The following is a 19,496-nucleotide window of genomic DNA, read 5'->3' as shown; positions in this document are numbered from 1 at the left end:
ACAATGTATCAATAGACCACCCAAATCCCAATCTAGGTAACTAATACTCAGTACCAACACGAAACTACAAAGCCCAAATTGATTTTCAATTCCAACAATATTTCTCCCATGTAGCCACCTGTTTCCCTTCCAAAATTCACTTGTCCACACATAACATATGTAAACAACACATGTCCGTACAAGTTACAATATAAAATCAAGACCCATTGTCATGATTCCTTTCACCACTGTTGTTAGCAAAGTCACAGCCCCAGACCATGGCCAATATTATTCACGCCACAACCGCCATGCACACAACTCGATCGACACACAGAGCCACTCATTATGCACAACCCACGACAGCACCTGCACACCCTCATCTCCCGTGCGCGCGCTCTCTCTCTCTCTCCAAAATACAAATTAAATAATTAAATTAACTCAATATCAGTATTTAATCCATGCACCCCATTGCTATGTGAAAAGGTAGATTAACATAACGAGAGAGATGGAGTGTACTATCACCTCAAGAGAACTCCAAGAAAACCCTCCTTCCAAGTTCGGCTGTTGCTCTTTCTCAAAAGTCAGATCACGTTCTCTCTGCTTCTTTTCCCAAATAAAATCTTACATCGTGAAAATATCTCCTAATTTTTTAAAACTACCCACTACTCCCTATATTATAGCTAATTAGTTAATTAGAATTAGATAAAATGTAACACTATTTATAAAATTACAATCTGGTACCACTATTTTACTTAAAATCAATCTCATATTCCAAAGATTACAAAAGTGTCAATAATACCCATAGTGTGTACAAAATAATTAATTAGGACCCAACCAATATACTCAATTAATAAATGGCAATGTAATTAATTAAAAAAATAATAATTCGAGACCGTAACAAATGTACACCAATGACAGCCAAAATACCTAATAAAAAAGTACAAAAAGTATTTTATCTATCCATTTTTCCTCCCGCCCTACACCAATCTATCTATCATATTCTCTCCATTCATTAAATATCGTAAAATAGTAACACACGAGAGAGAACGATAGGTATGAAAGAGAAACATATCATTTCAGAGTTCTATACAAATGATTTGATCCGTTCATTAATTCTAAATAATAGTTTAAGTAATATAGTAAAGAATTAACTCAATCGAAAATTCGAAGTATTTGATCCGATCCAATCTTTATATTTTTCATTCAGAATACAAGATCCTAAATTCGAAATGAATTTTGAACAAAAATTAGACAATTATGTGCCAGCCGGGATCCCTTGGTCTAAGCCGCAGATATTGTAGGGCTTGTCGAGAAGAATATTTATTGAAAGAATTATCTTGATTGGACATCGATACGTATCAAATGGAAAAAAATGATTTGTTTTATAATTTTTTTAATAGATGTTCTTTTCAGATAGTCCTACGATATCTGCGGTTTGGAAGAGAAAGTTTTTAATATTCCTCTCATTTCTTTTGCTTTTCAGAAGTTCCAAACAAACCCAAGCGTTCTCGATTTTTAGTACTCAAACAAATATAAAATGGCTGGAGCCCAATAAAGGACTATATGTAGAGATCCGTATTTAATTTATTTAATTTTTAATGTTTATGATTGAGGGAAATGGAAAATGTGGAATATCAGTGTTTATGTGATTTGGGGCTAAAGTGATAGGATTGATTGTGAAAGGGTGTAAAGCGTGATTTGTGAATATGTGAGTATATGAGGGTGAGAGAGTAGAGAATCATTTTTCTCTCATCTCCCTCTCCCGACTCTCCTCCCTTTCTCGGCTCTCTCCTCCTCTCTTGCTCTTTCTCCAAATTTCACCCAAACAACACAAAATCCACTCAAAACAACCTTCAATCCTTCACCCTCTACGCGTATTGTGGTCCGTATTTCGCTGGTTGAAGCTCGATGGTGTCGTATTGCACTCGGTTCGATTTTCGGAGCTAGGGCTCGTGTCTCTTGTGAGTTTCGTTCTTCGGCCTCGAGGTGGGGATTCTACCTCTCAATATATGTGATAGAGGTGTTTTCCCTGCCTAAAATCATGTCCTTGGTTGTTGCTGTTGTTGATGTCATCGAAATCTGCAGAATATTTGCTCGAACATCCATATGTATCGATACTGAGCATATCAGGATCGATACCGGCTTCTCTGGAGCATTTTAAGCCTCTGTTGTATCGATACTGAAATTCTCCGTATCTATACAACAGAGCTTAAGGCCAGATTTTGATATTTTGTTTCAAACTCCATTATTTTTATCCCCGATCATTTCTAACTTGTTCTAAATATCACAAAATCACTCCATAACATTGTTAATCATATTCATTGAGTTCGTTGTGTGTCCTTTGCATCCCTTATCCTTGTTAGATAAATTTTGATGTTGATTAATACATGAACTTCGATTGAATTGAATTGAATTGAAATGACACGTTATGAGAACATGAGACGCTTGAATCCTTGTTGACACAACGATGAACATTCAGGACCCATCGGCGGGTGGGTGCCTGGCAGGGGGTATCGGGATCCCTTAATTGGCCCGGCAGGAGCAAAAGCACATATTGGTTACATTCAGAACCTAGTGATGGGTATGGTGCCTTGCAGGAGGTATCGGGATCCCTTAATTGGCTCGGCAGGAGCTTCGGCTTATAACACATAACGCGAAGCGATATTGGACATATGGAAAGTTGAAACGGTTTAAGGTTGAGGTGCATATATACCAAATTTCGTATCGAGTATGTTGGATTGTGAAACCTTGGTTATTGCCTATCTTGCGGTCGACATCCTATTCTTATCTTGAGTTTGTTTCTGCATTTTCTCTTGCATATAATGTTAGTATAGAATTTTCTACTGGGCTAGTGTAACTCAAGCCTATTATCATTTCAGGTACCAACACAGGGCTATAGCTTCTTGCATGCTTGGGAGTGCTTGGATGTGGAAAGTTCTTTTGAAAGCTAACATTTGAGAAGTTACTTGTCCATATTTGTAAATCTCTTTTTGGAAGATGTATTGGTAACTTAAGTGATAATTCTTTTGATTGCGGGATATTTGTAAACTCTTAACTTTCATGATATTTGATGTTTATGTCGAATTGAGGCCGTTGAGCCAAAGATGTAATATTTTGGGAATAACTGAATGATGGAAGTGTGATTATGGGAATGAGAATGCTACATTATTTTGGTTATCGTACGGATTATGGCGAGGTTTTATTTATGAAAACCATTTATATTTATGTTGAAAATCGAGGGCGTGACACTATATTTGGTTCATGATGTTAAAAATAGGTAGCCTTTTTTGGATTGAAAAAATTGAAACATATAAGGTCCCAAGTAGAGTTCCCACGTAAATTTTAGATCGACTTACCGTTGTGCATTAAGATTTAATCCTTTAATTGTATGGCGTACCAATTTCAGCTTTCCCGAATATAAATGGCTAAGTATTAGCCTATTAGGAACCTCGAACTCCATTTTTAAGATGAATAATTTAACACGATGAGTAGTCCGAATATATACAGGGTGTAGTAAGACAAAAAAAAAACAGAGAGGGTATTACTAATACCTATTGACTTTTTAAAAAAATTAAGGCAAGGCAAATATAGAATATAGCAGATGATGATTGTTTCTGACCTTTGGCTCATAATAAAAAATTAAAAGGCTGAGAATGTGATAATGAGAGGCAAGGGTCCGGAGCACTATCGTGATAACTCTATTCAACAAGATTAACAAAGGCGAGATCAGCTTAATTACTTCTCCACTGTCATATCATCACCTGATTTATAGTATATAGAGTACGATGAGTAAATCATTCAAAAAAAATTTACTTGTCAATGGGGATTTTGATATCTGATTAGCTTGACTTTCGTTCCCCATACAGTGCTCAATAACCTTTGTAACCTGAAAGGATTAGATCACAATCACAAAGTTTCAATGGAGCAAACAATCTTTTACATGTACTTGTCATCAAATTTTTGGTGATCGATCATTTAAAATTCCTCTAAGAAATTTTAGAACAAAGTTTCACTTGGTCAGCTGCCTGAAGATTTTTGCAAACTAATTAGCCTTCGGTTCTTAACGGTGAATTGAGGTCTTTGGGTGATGGTATACAAAACCTCACTTGCCTCCGGGAATTGGTCATATGGGGCTGTCCAAAACAGGCTTCTTTCCCGGCTGGCGTTAGACACCTCACGTCCCTCGAGCATTTAGAAAAATCGTTACTGTAAAAATCTTGAACTCTCGAAAAGTGTATGATTTGAAAGGGCTGAAAAGCTTGGAGAAGTTAGTACTAATTGGTCTCCCTGAGTTGGCGAGTTTGCCCAAGGGGCTTAACGATTCTGCTGATACACTGAATTAAACACTTGCATCTCTCACCTTGTAAGAACCTGACTACCTTATCAGAGTCCGTCCTCCCAAATCTCGGATCACTTCAAGTACTTGAAATCCGCCATTGTCATAATTGTATGTCGCTACCACAAGGGATGCAACGTCTCGCTGCACTACGGCGTTTGTGTATTGTGGACTGCTCCCGCTTGAGTAGAAGATGTGAAGAAGGGATAGGAGAGGATTGGCCTAAGATTGCGCATGTCCCTGACAGTTGTATCCAACAGAGTTATCATATGCAGGTACCTTCTCTACCTGCCTTATCAAAATGCTTCTATTGATTTATTCCTAATGTGAAAAGTCTGTTTCGCACATATATATAAATAAGAGAATGCTAGTGGAGGAATTACCAAAGGTCGTGTTGCCGAATCAAATGAAAAGAGTACTGCAATTCAGGGGCTAGAATAGGGAGCAACAAAATATTTACTGCTAATAGTGCAGGTCGTATTCCATAAAATTTTCTCAATTATTAGACAGAAAAAAAGTCACTCTATTAGGCCTACGCTTGTATTCCGCAGGGATCATTGTCGATATCCTAAGCTTGTTGCATTACAGGGACCATTGTTGGACCAGGCTTTTAGAGACAAGGATTGAGTTACCATCAGTGTCAGAATTTTCTGCATTTCGCTTGCGTTTTCAGGGGTGCGGTTGTCTTTTAAGATTACTTATACATAGCCTTTCAGTTTCTCTTTGGTTAATTTTTTTCACCTTCTTTCGCTTTGGAAAATAAACGTGCAGGTCATCGCTTGGTTCGTCTTCAAAAGATGAAAGACTTATTACGGTGGATACCTAGGCACCCACAGATGATGAAGAATGTGTGGGAGATTTCATCACGTGGAAATCAAGTGTGACTCAATTCCAAAGAGATGAAGCAAAGCTTCCATATCGACTTTTGGAGCTCTTCGAATAGAACCCAACTCAATGCTATACATGCATGAATCTTTAGTAATTTTCTCTTCCCCTCTATAAATACCTCTGTAAAATAAGCCATTCTAATAAGCATTTGAGAGAGAAACTAATTAAGAGGAGTTATGGGCATACATTTGGAGTTTGGGTGAGTGAATTACTCGTGGTTACAGAGCCAAAATGATATGTAACATCCTTTCATTTTTAGATCCTGCAGAACATGTTGGGATACAATTTTGGCTTTTAAATATTCGGATATCTTTTGTTTTTCATTAGAAGTAAAGGATATGTACCCCTTTCTTGCAAACAAAATGGTTTTTTGGCATGGCCAATTACTACGTCTATTATGGGCAGGGATGGAACCAAGATTTTACCCTAGCAGTAGCGAAATGTATACTAAAAAAATAAAAAGATACGTTACAATATTAATAGTCATTGGCTTTAGAAACAATTAAAATAACAGAACATAAACTATAATAAATGATGTTTGTCATTTGCACATGGAGTATGAAAAAAGACTAACTTTAATTTTGGGTATCGATAATGCCACTCCTCAAATTTATAATATCACTTTCCATATCTCTATATGGATTTCCCAAATTGATATCCGCACTCCCTTTGGGATTGACATTATAAATTTGGGAAGTGGCATTATAATTATATTCCCTTAATTTTTTAGGGTTAGAATGTGGAGTTTTTTTTTTCTTAATTACACATCATCATTTATATTATTTCACTTTGGCCTATTGCAACACTTGAAAAATGCGAGGAAAGGTTAGTGGTTAATGGTAGTTTTTGTTGAGTAGCTTTGAGTTAACTTTAATTCGATTGGCTTCAATTAAAGCCTCTGAATGTGCTCATGGACCAGATACAAGACTGTTTTTGCTGAAAAAATTTCAGAGTTACACTGATATCAAGGGGCTCTTTGGGTGATAAATTAGGTACACTTCATCCCCGTCTAGATATAGGAAAGGATGCTTCGGCTTTCTTGCTCTGTTACTATGAACTTTTTGTAACGTGAATAGGGTTGTAAACCAACCGAGTAGCTCGCGAGTTCGGCTCGGCTTGTTTAGTGAACGAGCCAAACTCAAGCTTGAGTTTTCAGCTCTTTTAGTAAACGAGCTGAATGGAGCTTGGCTCGTTCGTTAAAAGCTCGGCTTGTTTAAGAAGGCTCGGCTCGATTAAAGAGACTCGTTTAGTAAATAACTATGCTCGGCACGGGCATGCTGTGAGCTTTTTGGTCACAAGGTATTCATCTCTACTCTCTTGTTGGTTCTCCTATAACTGTCTCAACTCTCAAGTCTATTGTTATTGGTTACATAGATAAGGTCCTACTTTCAAAATTATGAGGTCTTACTTTTTTTCTCCAAAATCCCTGGTTGATCTGATAATGGGGAGTGCAGAGAGAGGGACCCAAAATCACAGTGTGCTCTTAGAATCTTGATTCTTAAAATAAATTCTCAGAATATGCCAGTTAAGAAATGCTTAATAGGAGGTTTTGCTTCCTAATACCAAATTTATGGGCAAATAAAGTCATGTCATCTCGAAGTTTTTCCCCTTCCTCTCTGTTTTTCTCATATGATACAGTCTTGGAAATCGTAGATTGAAAAATAATAACTTTTGCAGATTGTGATGGATACAGTTCTTCTGGTCTTGTGTCTTCAAACAAACCATGATATTGTCTTGCTTCATAATCTTTTAGATGGCCATTAAAAATTGATTTCTTGGCTTTCGCATTGAGATAAAGAGCCTCTTCCTTCTTCACTTTCCTTTTGATAACACGGTATCCTACCCAATGGATCTACTAATCCGAGGGACAATCCTACCGTCCGCTAGAGTGGACTCCAATTTAAGCCGGGGCTTTAAGCCCCCTATGGACTGACGACACAGGAATTGATAGCAGCTGGTACTTAATCTATTCCATAATTAATTTTATCTAGAACCTGTTTCATTATATACTAATTTTCTTTTTCCATCTAATAGGTAAATGATTACACCTCTCAACTTGAGATATCCCGTCAGGTATGGATCAAAATCTTCCACAATTTTACTTTAAAATGTTCCTCTACGAACTGGCATAGCTACCCTTCTCCAGCCTCTGGAGTTAATTAAGCTGGTTCAGTGAAAGTTTCCACCGGTGTAACTGGCTAATAGTAATCGATAATACTGTGGTGCAAACTGTATTCACTAATGATGTCCGATGATAGATAGTTGGTCAGCTACCTGTCCAACAAAATTAATGAATTACGAGAGGAGTCGAATGGTTGTGTTTGATTCAAATGGGTTAGAGCATATTAACCATTGGTGCTATTAGCTGTGTTTTCCTTGGAGTTGGAGTGGTTGTCTAGAAGAAGGTACGAGGTATTTTTCCCCGGTGGCCTAGATTATGGTCTAATTGAAGCAAAAGATGATATGTACAGTGTGGTGGGAATATGATGCGATCCAAATGGTTCTGTGTCATTGAAAGGTGCTGAAGTTTCTAGACAGTTGTTGCAGTCCAACTTATAATGTTAGCATGACACAAGTTAGTGTGGGAGATAATGTCCCTGATATTAGTTTCAGTGCAATCTTCGACTCCGGTACCTCATTCACATACTTAAACGACCCTGCTTTGTGCTATCCCGCAGTTCAATTCCCAGGCCCAAGAAAACGACATCCATCTGATTACAGGATCCTTTTGCGTATTGCTATGATCTAATATCAATTCGAATCAATCGTTACCTTGTTTTTTATGAACTTGTTTTGAAACCATCAAGGGCTGATTCTTTCCATCGTGCAGTTCGTCCGGTAGCAACAATTTCTACCGAGGTATAATTTCACTTTCTCCTCACAAACAAATAGGATTCCATTTACTTGTGGTTTATTATCCTATTGCCTTTCGGGATATACTGAAATGCTTGATCACTATTCTTAGGGTGAAGGTAACTTATACTGCTTGGCTATCATCAAAAGTGGAGACATAAATATCATTGAACTTAAGTGTCTGGATCTGGTTAAGTATTACATTGCATATTCCCAGTACTTGAGTGAAATTTTGTCTCCATTTATGTATGTTTCTGCGCTGTTGGAATTTCTCTTCTACGGGTTGGTGTGACATACTTCTATTTCACAAAGGGCATGCTGGATCATGCATCTACGTGTATGTTATGCATAGAAGGGGAAACGGGGGTGGGGTTGGTTAGGATGTTGGGAAAAGAAAGAATGAATCTTTCCGCTTCCCACTTCAGGATTTCTGAGCTTGTACAATCTAAGCTGAGTGGTCTTCTGTTCCATATGCAATTGAACTGTGAGTTTATTAGTGTGTTTAGGCTTTACCACGACTTTTTCTTCATAACACAAACTGAAGTTTTATTGTTGAAAATGTTTCCGTATTTTTCTATATAATTTTGCTTAAACCATGAAATTGCTTGTGGCTCCTTTTGCTTTTCAGCCCTTTATTGAATGGAACCTCTTGCTTTGGCTGTGCCTCATGTATGTCTCTCATGTCAGCTTTTTGTCAAAATTTAGTGGAAGTGGAGTCAGTAAACCTACCGATGCAATTTCTGTGGGTCCAACCCAGCTCCATTTCATGGCATTTCAAGCTTGGCTCGTGAGCTATTGAAACAAAAATCAATCTGGAGAGCACAATTTTTGCTATGCTCATGCAAAAAACTAACCATTGATTTGGAAGGAATTGAAATGATGTGTCACCGTGCTCACCTTTTTAAACACCAAATTTGCATTGAGCTGGAAAGAAAGCTCAAATCTCTAGCAACACTGGAAGATTTAGCTGTTGTATCAAGGCTAAAGTTCTATTCTTATTCATTTTCTTAACGTATGAGTCTCTTATGTATGTCTGTATTTCACAATTAGTGTATTGTACATGAGACTTGTATCACATTTGCTGGATGGTGTTGTCTTCGATTCTCACTACTTGGTAGGTCCTTATATCCATAATTTCTCCCAGATTGGGCTATTGCTGCAGAAAATGAGAAATAGGTAGATATAAGTCATTTTTTGGTTATATGTGGATTACCCCATGTTGCATATAGTCATGCAAACACACAGGCTAACGGTTGCATAATAGACACAACTACAAGAAAAGTGAGAGCTGACACAGCTTTGTCACTGGCTACCAAAATGGTGGAGACCATGGTGCCTCTGAATGTAGATTTACAGGTGATAGAAACTAAGTTAAAGCACCAAAAAAGTTGGTTTACGTTAGCTGTTTGATATTTTCTTTGTAGATATACTTGTTTAAGATTACCTTTTAAAGATAACCTAATGGGTTAGTGGGCCTTTCATTGATTCTGGTAGGGTTGCTGTGGAACTATCAACAGTGGAAGTAAGATGTAAAAATCTGCGAGTGGAAGCAAAGTGCAAAGTGTGTGGTGGTTTGTGGCAAGCCGCTCCCTCCTATATGGAATTCACTGAAAAGCTTTGATTTTGTAAGTATCTAATTTCGCTCCTATGCTCAAACAGAGCACAAGAATTCAGAATTTTGTATACTTGCGCCACTTCCTGCAACTTCTGTGGCAGTAAAATAACTTCTTTTGGGCGCCTATGAAAATCTCTTCATAATTTGATGCCTTACTCGTCCACTTTTTTGCCTGTACTTCCGAGACTACCACTGCTTGCAGCTTGCAGAACTAAAAAGGCATAGTTAACTGAGAAATGCACAACTCGCTTCAAAACCAATATGAGATATGGAATCATCACATCGTAAGTAATTATGTTAATTATGCTCTACGTTCAGACCTTAATACACTACAAGCATTATGCTCTTGTGTTAGGAGATGATTCGACTGCTGACTTGCTCTTCTGAGAAATGTCAGATCATTGCAAAAAATTACTGTAACATAATTACTCCTAAAATAGCACTTTAATATTTCACTATTACCACCACTACGAGAACCCAAAAAACTTGCAGACCAAAAATCAACTAATGAGTACGCGAAAACGTGCAGAGCACGTGCATTACACTAGTATATAATAAAAAATAAAGAAAAAAAACTTAACAGTGTCAAGATTATATAAGTTGGGGATAAAAAAAATTTAGGATTCTTACCCGCCGCCCATGTTTTGTCTTCCTTTACCCGTACAACCCCACCGAGTGTCAAGCTCATTCCAAGCTCATTCCGCATTAGCCCCATTTTAAGTGAAGTACCGAAAATACCCCACCTCACTTAGGACACGTACAACTGCTGGTCTTCGTCGTCCTTGGCAGTCGGCAGTCTGCGAAGCCATGACCTGCGCCAACCGCTGGGCGGCGGCCTTGGCGGCAATGTTCTCTGTCCACTGGACGGTGGAGACGTCGTTCGGTAGCCGTGAGTTGGGGTCCAACAGCGATTGGTCCCACAAGATTCGTTTGTGCTGCCGGAGACGACGATCTTGTGTTGCTCGAAGTCACGAAGGTAAACATGGGGTAGAAACGAGTTCAAAAACCCAGATCTGGTCCCACAGGACTCGTTTTGGGTTTACAAATTGCCCCGTTCCGCTAAATAAACCACTTTGGTTTATTTTTTAAAAAATTGGTGGGAGGTCCACTATAGCATATTTGTAACCCACTAAGTCCACTTCTAAATTTCATAACCTCTCTAGTCCACTAATATAATTATATAACCTAATAACTCCAATTTACTTAAAAAGAGATATTTTTTAAGACCAAAAAACCCTCCTATATAACATATAGAGAGAAACCCTAGATCATAAAACAGATTTGAGCCTCCCCTCTCCTCCCCCTCTCTCTCTCTCCTCCCCTCCCCGCCTGCTGTCAACATGGCCCTTGATGCACGCCGCCGCCCACGATTTCAAGTGGCCTTTCAGTTTATTAGAGAATTCCCTAGCCTCCACCCAGCAATGGATAAAAGGTTTGATCTTTTCCTCTCTCGTTTGTTCGCATGGCTTCAATCGCCTTCATTTACTCTATCATATCACATACTAGAAACGTACTATTATAAAGGTAGTGAAAGGAAACGCATGACTGAAATTCAAAGATTAAAGCTTTTGTTAGTGTGTTGAAAGTCTGCTATCATGATTTAGATTCCTCCGGACGCCGTCAACATGGCCCTCGATGGACGCCGCCGCCATGGCTAGAGATGGATCGGCCCGTAAATCACCGTGAATTGATTCACTAGGCAGCGAAGGGAGAACATACGCAAAGTCATAGAGAAAAGTCATTCACCCAGACCTTGGAATCGGTAATCTCATCTTGTACATATAATACCTGTTCCTCATAATAGTACATGTTGTTTTGTATCTTGATCTCTTTGATATTTAAGGTTATAGTCTATTTCTTGCACTAATCTTTAATGTCATTTTTTTAAAACATTCTCAGTCAGAGAGAGATATAATAATATATAACGTTATATTGTTATATATAACATTCTAAATTAGAAATATTCTATGTTATTTAACATATAACGTTAAATTTGACCTTTTGTACCATGTAACGTTATATATGAGCTTTTATCATATATAACGGTCTCTTATCGAATTGATCCGCGCAACGACCTCTCAAAAACACATATGGATATATCCATATATGATTATATATGGTTATATGAGAATATTTGTGACCATATACATATATATATATATATATATGAGCTTGTATTAACATAAAAAAAATATTTCAATTTGCACTGTATATGAGATTTTGTACTGTAAAACTAAAAAAAAAAGAACGAATAACGTTTTATGTTCTTTTATTGAATAGGTCCGCGTAGCGGCATCTCAAAAGCACATATGATTATATCCATATATTATCAGAAGCAAGTTGAAGAGACCGCTGCGCGGACCAATTCAATAAATGATGGACAACGGAGTATATAACGTTATATGTGAACTTCTGTCATGTGTAATATGTGCTTTTTCTAAGGTTAGACATATAAAATTATATCTCGTTTTTGAGATATATTAATGTTGTTTATGTTGTTTTGAATAGGTATATATCTAGATATAGAGGTTGTGGGAATGCTTTTCGGAGGCAGAAAATCACAAATTTTGAAGGATTCGATGACGGTTTTGATGAAGAAATGGTGAAAAAAATGAAGCTCGACCCCCTGTGGCCTCATCAACATTCAACTTAGGATTCAAAGCGCGACTGAAAACAAGGATAATGGTGGCATGATATGTGAACATATAATGTTATTTTTTAAGATGTATAATATCGTTGAAAAGATATGATGTTGTTTTGAGAACATATAATTTTATATGTCATATTTTGTGAGACTTAGAGTTACAGAAGTTCAGATATAATGTTATATATTATGTTTTTTTTGTAAGATTTAGAACTACAGAAACTCACATATAATGTTTTATGTTCTGTTCTATTTTTTCGTGAGATTCAGAGTTGCAGAAGCTCAATTATAATGTTGCATGTTTTTTTTTTGCGATATTTAGATATTCAAAAACTCATATATAATGTTATATGTTTTGTATGGACCAACATATAACGTTAAAGACTAAAAATAAGAAAAACAAAAAAAAAATGTAGCATATTAAAAAATTTTTGCCACACATAATTTTGTATGTTAGGAAATTTTTATCACTCATATAACATTAAAAAATTAATACAAGAAAAATATGAAAAAACAAAAAAAGAAATTTGTCACATATATAACGTTAAATGTTAGTGTAGCGGGTTCAATAAAAAAATTCGAGAAAAATGAAAAAATACATTTTTTGTTCCACATATAACGTTATATGTGGTGTAATGTCAGCGGCGACGGTGGTGGTGGCGGCGACGGCCACGAAGGCATCAGTGGTGGTGGTGGTGGCGGCGGCGGCGGCTTGATTGCAACAAAAATGGAAAAAATGGAAAAAATATATTTTCGTGTTAGCCAAACAAGACCCTTGTTTCTTAGGTGGGGTATTTTTGTCATTAAAATTATTAGTGAACTTAGTAGGTTATAAAATTTAAAAATGGATTAGATGGGTTTGGAAAGTGCTATAGTGGACTTATGAAAAATTCTCCCTTTATTTTTTATATTTATTCAAATTTTTTTCGTATTTGTTAGTTTCTTGTCAATTTTTTGAGAATTATTGTATCATCATAACGAGAGGAATCTAAAAAGTAAAAAATTATGATCGAAATCTAATTTTTTTTGAATAAAGATGAAAAAATTGGCTTATTGGCTTATTTTTGTCTTTATTCAAAAAAAAAAATTGGATTTCGATGAAAATTTTTTACTTTTTAAATTTCTCTCATCATGATGATGCAATAATCCCCAAAAAAATTGACGAGAAACTAACAAATACGAAAAAAATTTGAATAAGAACAAAAAATAAGCCAAAGTGGCTTATTTAGCCGAATGGGGAATCGCAGGTTAATGGTGCATATATGTATGTATATAGATACATATACACATACATATACAGTGGAAAACGATGAAATAAGTAACCGTATATATACATACGTAAATACATAGATGATGATGTTTGTTCGAGTCTTCGAGATGCTTTACTGAATGGGAAAACGTTGAGTGGCGTGATTCTGGAGTTAGATGTGTAAATTGTGTAATTTGAGAGTTGTGAATTGTGCAGAGGGTGGGATTTCTGGATTTAGGGGTGTGAATTTGTAGACCGGGTTATTTTGGGGCGTGAATTCTGCAATTAGGTGTGAATTGTCTTTTTTTCAAAGATGTGAATTATGTGCATGTGAAAGTGCAAATAGGTGTGAATTCTGTAATGGAAAGTGAATTGGGGGGGGGGGGGGGGGGGGGGGTTTGGGATTCTTGCATAGAGGTGTGAATTCTGCAAAGAGATGTGAATTCTTGGGGTGTGAATTTTCGAATGTGTGATTAGAGGTGTGAATTCTGCAAAGAGATGTGAATTCTACAAAGAGATGTGAATTCTTGGGGTGTGAATTCTGAGAGGTGTGAATTTTCGAATGTGTGAATTCTTAGAGGTATGAATCATTGGGGTATGAAAAGTGATAGGGGCAAAATAATAAAAGCATATTTGAAAAGGGTCTAGATGGTATAACACTTTAAAAAGGGTTTGCATGGAATTCCATGTAAAATTTGGGACCGACCTGAAATTTCCCGAAAAAATTTCACATATAATAATTATATTTTTAAAATTTTTGTCTTGGCAACCGCCGCTACTAGATCTTGTAGATGGAGGAGCTGAGCAAGCTCAACCATTGAGCTGACCCACAACTTGGTAACATTAGAAGAGCTTTAAGTTGAGAACTTGAGAGTTTCTGTTGAAAGACTCATACAATATTTTCTGGTAAATTAGGGGGACAACCTACGTTTTACGGTACAAATATTCACCAAAGTATCCTCTATGAAGATTGAAGAGCTTTTATCATTTATTCCTAAGTAAAACACATAGCAGAAATTTATAGAAGTTGTACCTCACGTTGATAAAAGTCTATTCTTGGATCCTAATACGACGTTGAATCTTAAGATGATTTGTTCGGAGCATGAATTCACTCAGTGGAATGCGATGAACAAGTAAAAGATCAAAAGAAAACAGGGCGAAAGAAGCTAAATTTATTTGTTTTTATTGCATGAGGAAAGTTGTATGACCAGAATAACAAAATAAACACAAAATGAAACCACAATCGGAAACATAAACTGAACTAGATGAACCGAGTACGCACGACCTGCAAATTTATTTTCTGAAGCAAAGTTAACAATACAAAGCTAACCAACAAAATCAAACAAAACTTGGAAAGTTAATAACTTGGTAAGTTAATGGAATAGTTCCAAAGAGAACCACGCCACTGAAGGTACATTCACAACAGATGGATCCTTCAACAAAATATAAGCAATTCATTCGAAGAAAATAAAAGTGAAATAACCATTCCATTACACAAGAGTATTATAATCCGTAGTTCACCAAACAAAGCAAAATAACCAATTACATAGGTTCATTCATAGAGAGAAAATGAAAGCACATATAACCGTTGCATTATAGATAGTCCACCAATCAAATCAGTAAATCCACAAAATAAATCAAAAAAACAAACAACTGCCATCTTGTAGAACAGCATTACATACGTTGCAGTAAAAGGCCCTAGGCATTTTCGATATTACGGAACATGAAGCCTTGGACAGGAGCATTGGAGAAAAAATCATGTAGTTGATCCCAATTAAATGAGACTTAAGACTCGGTGCATGTACCACCAAACGAATCGACCAACTGTGATGAGAATGAAAAACGCAGAACCGCAATACCATCACCCAGCACACCAGCACCAAGCACAAGGAAGCCAGAAGACTCAAGCTCCACTACACATGAAAGGAGGGCAAAACAGACATAAGATAGTGAGCAATTCATATCGGCAACCTGTGAAAAAATGAATAATAGGACTATAAAGGACAACCAAATTAGGAAAGTAGATGAACCAAAAACTACATTAATGCGTAGATTTTGATCACCAAATTATAACGGTATTCACCGGATGCATTAGTGTTGTTTTGTATTATATGTGTGCGAGGAATATTATGTCTCATCGTATCTATGTTGATTATTTTCTCCATATCAAAGGTCTGTCTGTGTTTGGGTACATGTGAATTTCAAATGAAGATCGAGATTTGAAAATCAACTTCTGCCAAAATGTGAGCGCTTTAGCTAGAAAGGGGCTTGCATATGAACTTTTAGGGGAAAATCGATTGGAAGTACGAATGAGAAATTTTATTTGGGATCCTTGTTTATCTAGGATCCTTGTGAGAGCTTTAGCTGGCGTTCAGCTAAGCTTTTTGGATTTTTTCTTGGTTTATCCTCATTCAAATTGTTTTCGCGTTTGTCAATTGTGCGCCTCACTATTTTGGTTTTCCAATTCGTCTCGTAAGATGAATCGGAATAGTAAAAAATTATAACTTTTACCCAAATAGTTATTGAAATATCCAAGATAGAGCCTGAATCTATGAGCATGCAAAATCTGCAGTTTGTGTGTGTTTGGAGAGAGAGAGAGAGCATTACGCTAAGTCTCTTTGCTCTCCAAACTGAAAACCCTAAATCTATGAGCATGCAAAATCTATAGGGCACAGGATTACAAAAGAACTCAGAGAATATACCTGTGATCATAAATGAAATTTAATATTAGTTACGTGGGCGATCTTTGGCCAGTCTTCTCCTCCTTTACGATATCTGCTGTTGTTGAGCCTGCACCGGTAAATCCACAAATCCTGTAGCTCAGTGAGGCGTTGCATCCCTTCTGGCAGGGACGCAACCTGACGACAAAACTCTATTGTAAGTGATTGAAGAGATAGGAGATTTGGGAGGACGGACTCTGATGGTGAAGTAAAGTTCTCACAGCCTCCAATTTCCAAACGAGTGAGTGTAGCAGCAGCATCCAAAAGCCCCTTGGGCAAATTCACCAGCCCTGGGAGATACCTTAATTCCAATTTCTTAAGACTTCTAAGCCCCTTTAAATCATCATCCTCCGATAAATTAAGGCTTTCACAACCATCAATATCCAAACACTCAAGGGAAGTGAGGTGCCTAAAGCCAGCTGGCAATGAAACCAGCTTAGAACAGCTCTGTAAGACCAAATCCCGAAGGCAAGAGAGATGTTCTATCCCTTCACCCAAAGACTCCAAATTGAAACAATTGTAAAAGAACAACGTCCGGAGAGAAGTTAACCTACCGATTCCTTGTTTTGGCAGACGCGTCAATGATGTCGTCAATGCCAAAAACCGCAGGCTAATTAGTTTGCAGAAATCTTCAGGCAATCGATACACATTTGACTCAGAGAGATCCAAGTACTGCAAGTTTAATAGCATGCAAAGTGAGTTTGGGAGATCGGCTGATGCATTTGTGCTTATGTACCTTAACAACTTCAATTTCCCTATATTTTCTGGCAAGCCAAGTCCTTCTAGTACACGTAAGCTTCTAAAACTTGCGATTGCTGGTTCAACAGGTGATCTAAACCTGCGCCATCTATTGCTTGGGTAGACTATCGTCCGCAACTTCTCGGCTTCCATCAAAGGTCTTGGAAACGAGCAATCTGTATTCAAATCAAATGATACGTGCCGAACCGTCTCAGGAATTGCCTCGGTAATAGAACCTTTAATCGTCAAGAATTCATTACCTGCCACATATTGTGCAAGGTCATGAACAAGATCATGCATTTTGTATCTCTCCCTTTTAACTGGATTAAAAGAGTCTATTGTATAATCTCGTTCAAGAAAGGACCTCCTTACAAGCTCAAGAATATATCCTTCACCTATATCTTCTAATTCATCTTTCGTGCCCATATTTTGGACAAACCCTAGGGCCATCCAAGCATGAATCAACTTCGTTCCAAAAATGATTTCATCTTTCTCAAACAATGAAAAATACGCAAAGCAGTGTCTTAAATATGACGGCATTTGGTTATAACTCAACCTCAATATCGGTAAGATATCATTCTCCTTTTGTACAATAGCCCACATCTGATTATCCCTCACGAACAACCAATCCTGTTCATTTGTTTTTGAAAACAAAAATGCTCCTAAGGTCCTTGCTGCAAGAGGTACACCTCCACACTTTTTAACAATTTCCTTACCGATGTTGACTAGGTTCAGATGCTTACTCTCATCCCCTTCTTTAAATGCGCACTTCACCAATATATCCAAGCATTCATTGTTAGAAAGACCTCTAAGTTCATATGGTTCCACGGTTCTGGTTTTGACAATTGAAGCAACCATCTTACTGCGTGTGGTTACAACAATTCTACTTCCTCTGGCTTGTGTTATCAACAAATCCTCCAATTTTTTCCACTCTACACGTTCCTCAGTCCAGACATCGTCCAGAAAAAGGATAAACTTATCTTCTGGTGTACTTGCTCTTAACAGATTTCTAACTCGGTATTGCAACTGCTCAAGTCCTTCGCTACTATAACGAGTGTCCCTATCAGGATAACCCGCTTGCAATAATTTAATTAGGATTGTTTTGAAATCAAAATCATTAGAGATACAGACCCACAATCTTTTGGTGAAATGTTTCTGAATCCTATCGTCATTGTATACCAATTGTGCAAATGTGGTCTTCCCCAGACCTCCCATTCCCACTATGGGAATGATGGCAACATTCTCCTCATCACCAGAGGACAATAACGACCTTACTAATTTTTCTTTGTCGGCATCTCTTCCAATAACCGTCACAGTATTCACAAAGGAGGAGGTTTCTTCCCTTCTATTGATTTGAATTGGCCTTTCAACAAGTTTCACAACAAACTTAAAAGCATTCATCTGCAAAACAATTTCATCCAGCCTCTTCCCAATATCCCTTATCTTACAACCCATGACATATCGAAATACAAGTGGATTTGAGCTTGTAAAGAAGTGGTGTACCTTTCTCATCAAGCTTTCCACTTGCCTTCTCTTGGTCTCAGTTGCAACCTCATCCAACAAGTCTTCAGCATCGTAAAGTATGAGCTTGAGCCTTTCTAGCCATCCTTTCACAGCACGGTTGCTCATCTGCCGCTCTTCTGCATCTAGAAGAACATCTTTGATGGTGGAGATATTGGTCTCCATCTTTCTCAGCTCCACTTTGACATCGGATGGTAATCCAATGTGTTGAATCGCATAAGACCCCAAACTCGATAAAACATTAGCTGCAGCACCTTTTAGAATTGCTTCTGCCATATTTTTCCCTGGCTACTAGGGATGTGGAAGGTAACTTGGCAAAGAGAATTGAGCAGATGGAAATTGGAATATGCTCTGTCTTTAAATAATTTCATGGGAAATCACAAGGAGACTGCCCTTGACTTGGAAGTCTACTTTGCGTTAACGTCCAAAGTTTAATACTAGTGTAAAGGACAAAAAAAAAAAAAAAAGGGCTCTACTTGTAAGGTGGAAAGATCGGTTACGTGGAGGGTTTTCCTTCAAATTTTTTGTGCATTCATCATTGGAGGCTCTTGTGTTGATTCTTCGAACTTCTTTTTTTTTTTTTTGGGTAGGTTGCTGCTTCTAGCTTTTTCATCAGAAAATGGGAAATTCGATTTTCAATTTTAAAGTAAATGTGGGCTGGAACTCGGAGACATATTTAGCTTAGCTTAAACATTAACGGCATTCCAGAGTTATGCTACTTATATTTTTTAGTTTGGGTATTTTTTTTTGTCTTTGTAGATTTATTCATCTTTTCTATTTTTTTAAATTCACATTTTTTTAAAATTAATCACTGGTCTCGAAAAAAGAAATGTAAAAAGTAAATATCATGACCTAAATAAAAAAAATTACTAAAGACGAAAAAATACCAAACAACTACTACTCCCTCCGTCCCTTTTTAAGTGTCCTGCTTCGTAACTCCAACTTATTAAAAA

The 19,496-nt window shown here is 37.2% G+C and overlaps 1 protein-coding gene across 2 annotated transcripts; it reads right to left on the bottom strand.

Annotated features, from left to right (window-relative positions):
• Positions 1 to 14,999: 14,999 nt before the first annotated feature.
• LOC131318641 (disease resistance protein RGA2-like) lies at positions 15,000 to 18,957 on the bottom strand. 2 transcript variants are annotated; one of them, XM_058348551.1, is made up of 2 exons: positions 16,267 to 18,957; positions 15,000 to 15,535 (listed from the first exon to the last, which is right to left on the bottom strand). In XM_058348551.1, exon 1 carries the CDS (start codon positions 18,817 to 18,819, stop codon positions 16,273 to 16,275), a length of 2,547 nt encoding a protein of 848 aa, XP_058204534.1. In that variant the 5' UTR covers positions 18,820 to 18,957; the 3' UTR covers positions 15,000 to 15,535; positions 16,267 to 16,272. The 2 variants fall into 2 exon arrangements, with proteins under 2 accessions (XP_058204534.1, XP_058204533.1); XM_058348550.1 differs by having other exon boundaries at positions 15,000 to 15,477.
• Between the last annotated feature and the right edge of the window lie 539 nt (positions 18,958 to 19,496).

The sequence above is a fragment of the Rhododendron vialii genome, chromosome 3a (genome assembly GCF_030253575.1).
Source record: "Rhododendron vialii isolate Sample 1 chromosome 3a, ASM3025357v1".
Classification (NCBI taxonomy): Eukaryota; Viridiplantae; Streptophyta; class Magnoliopsida; order Ericales; family Ericaceae; genus Rhododendron; species Rhododendron vialii.
The sequence above is the reverse complement of the archived record's forward strand: the minus strand, read 5'-3'. Positions and strand labels throughout refer to the sequence as shown.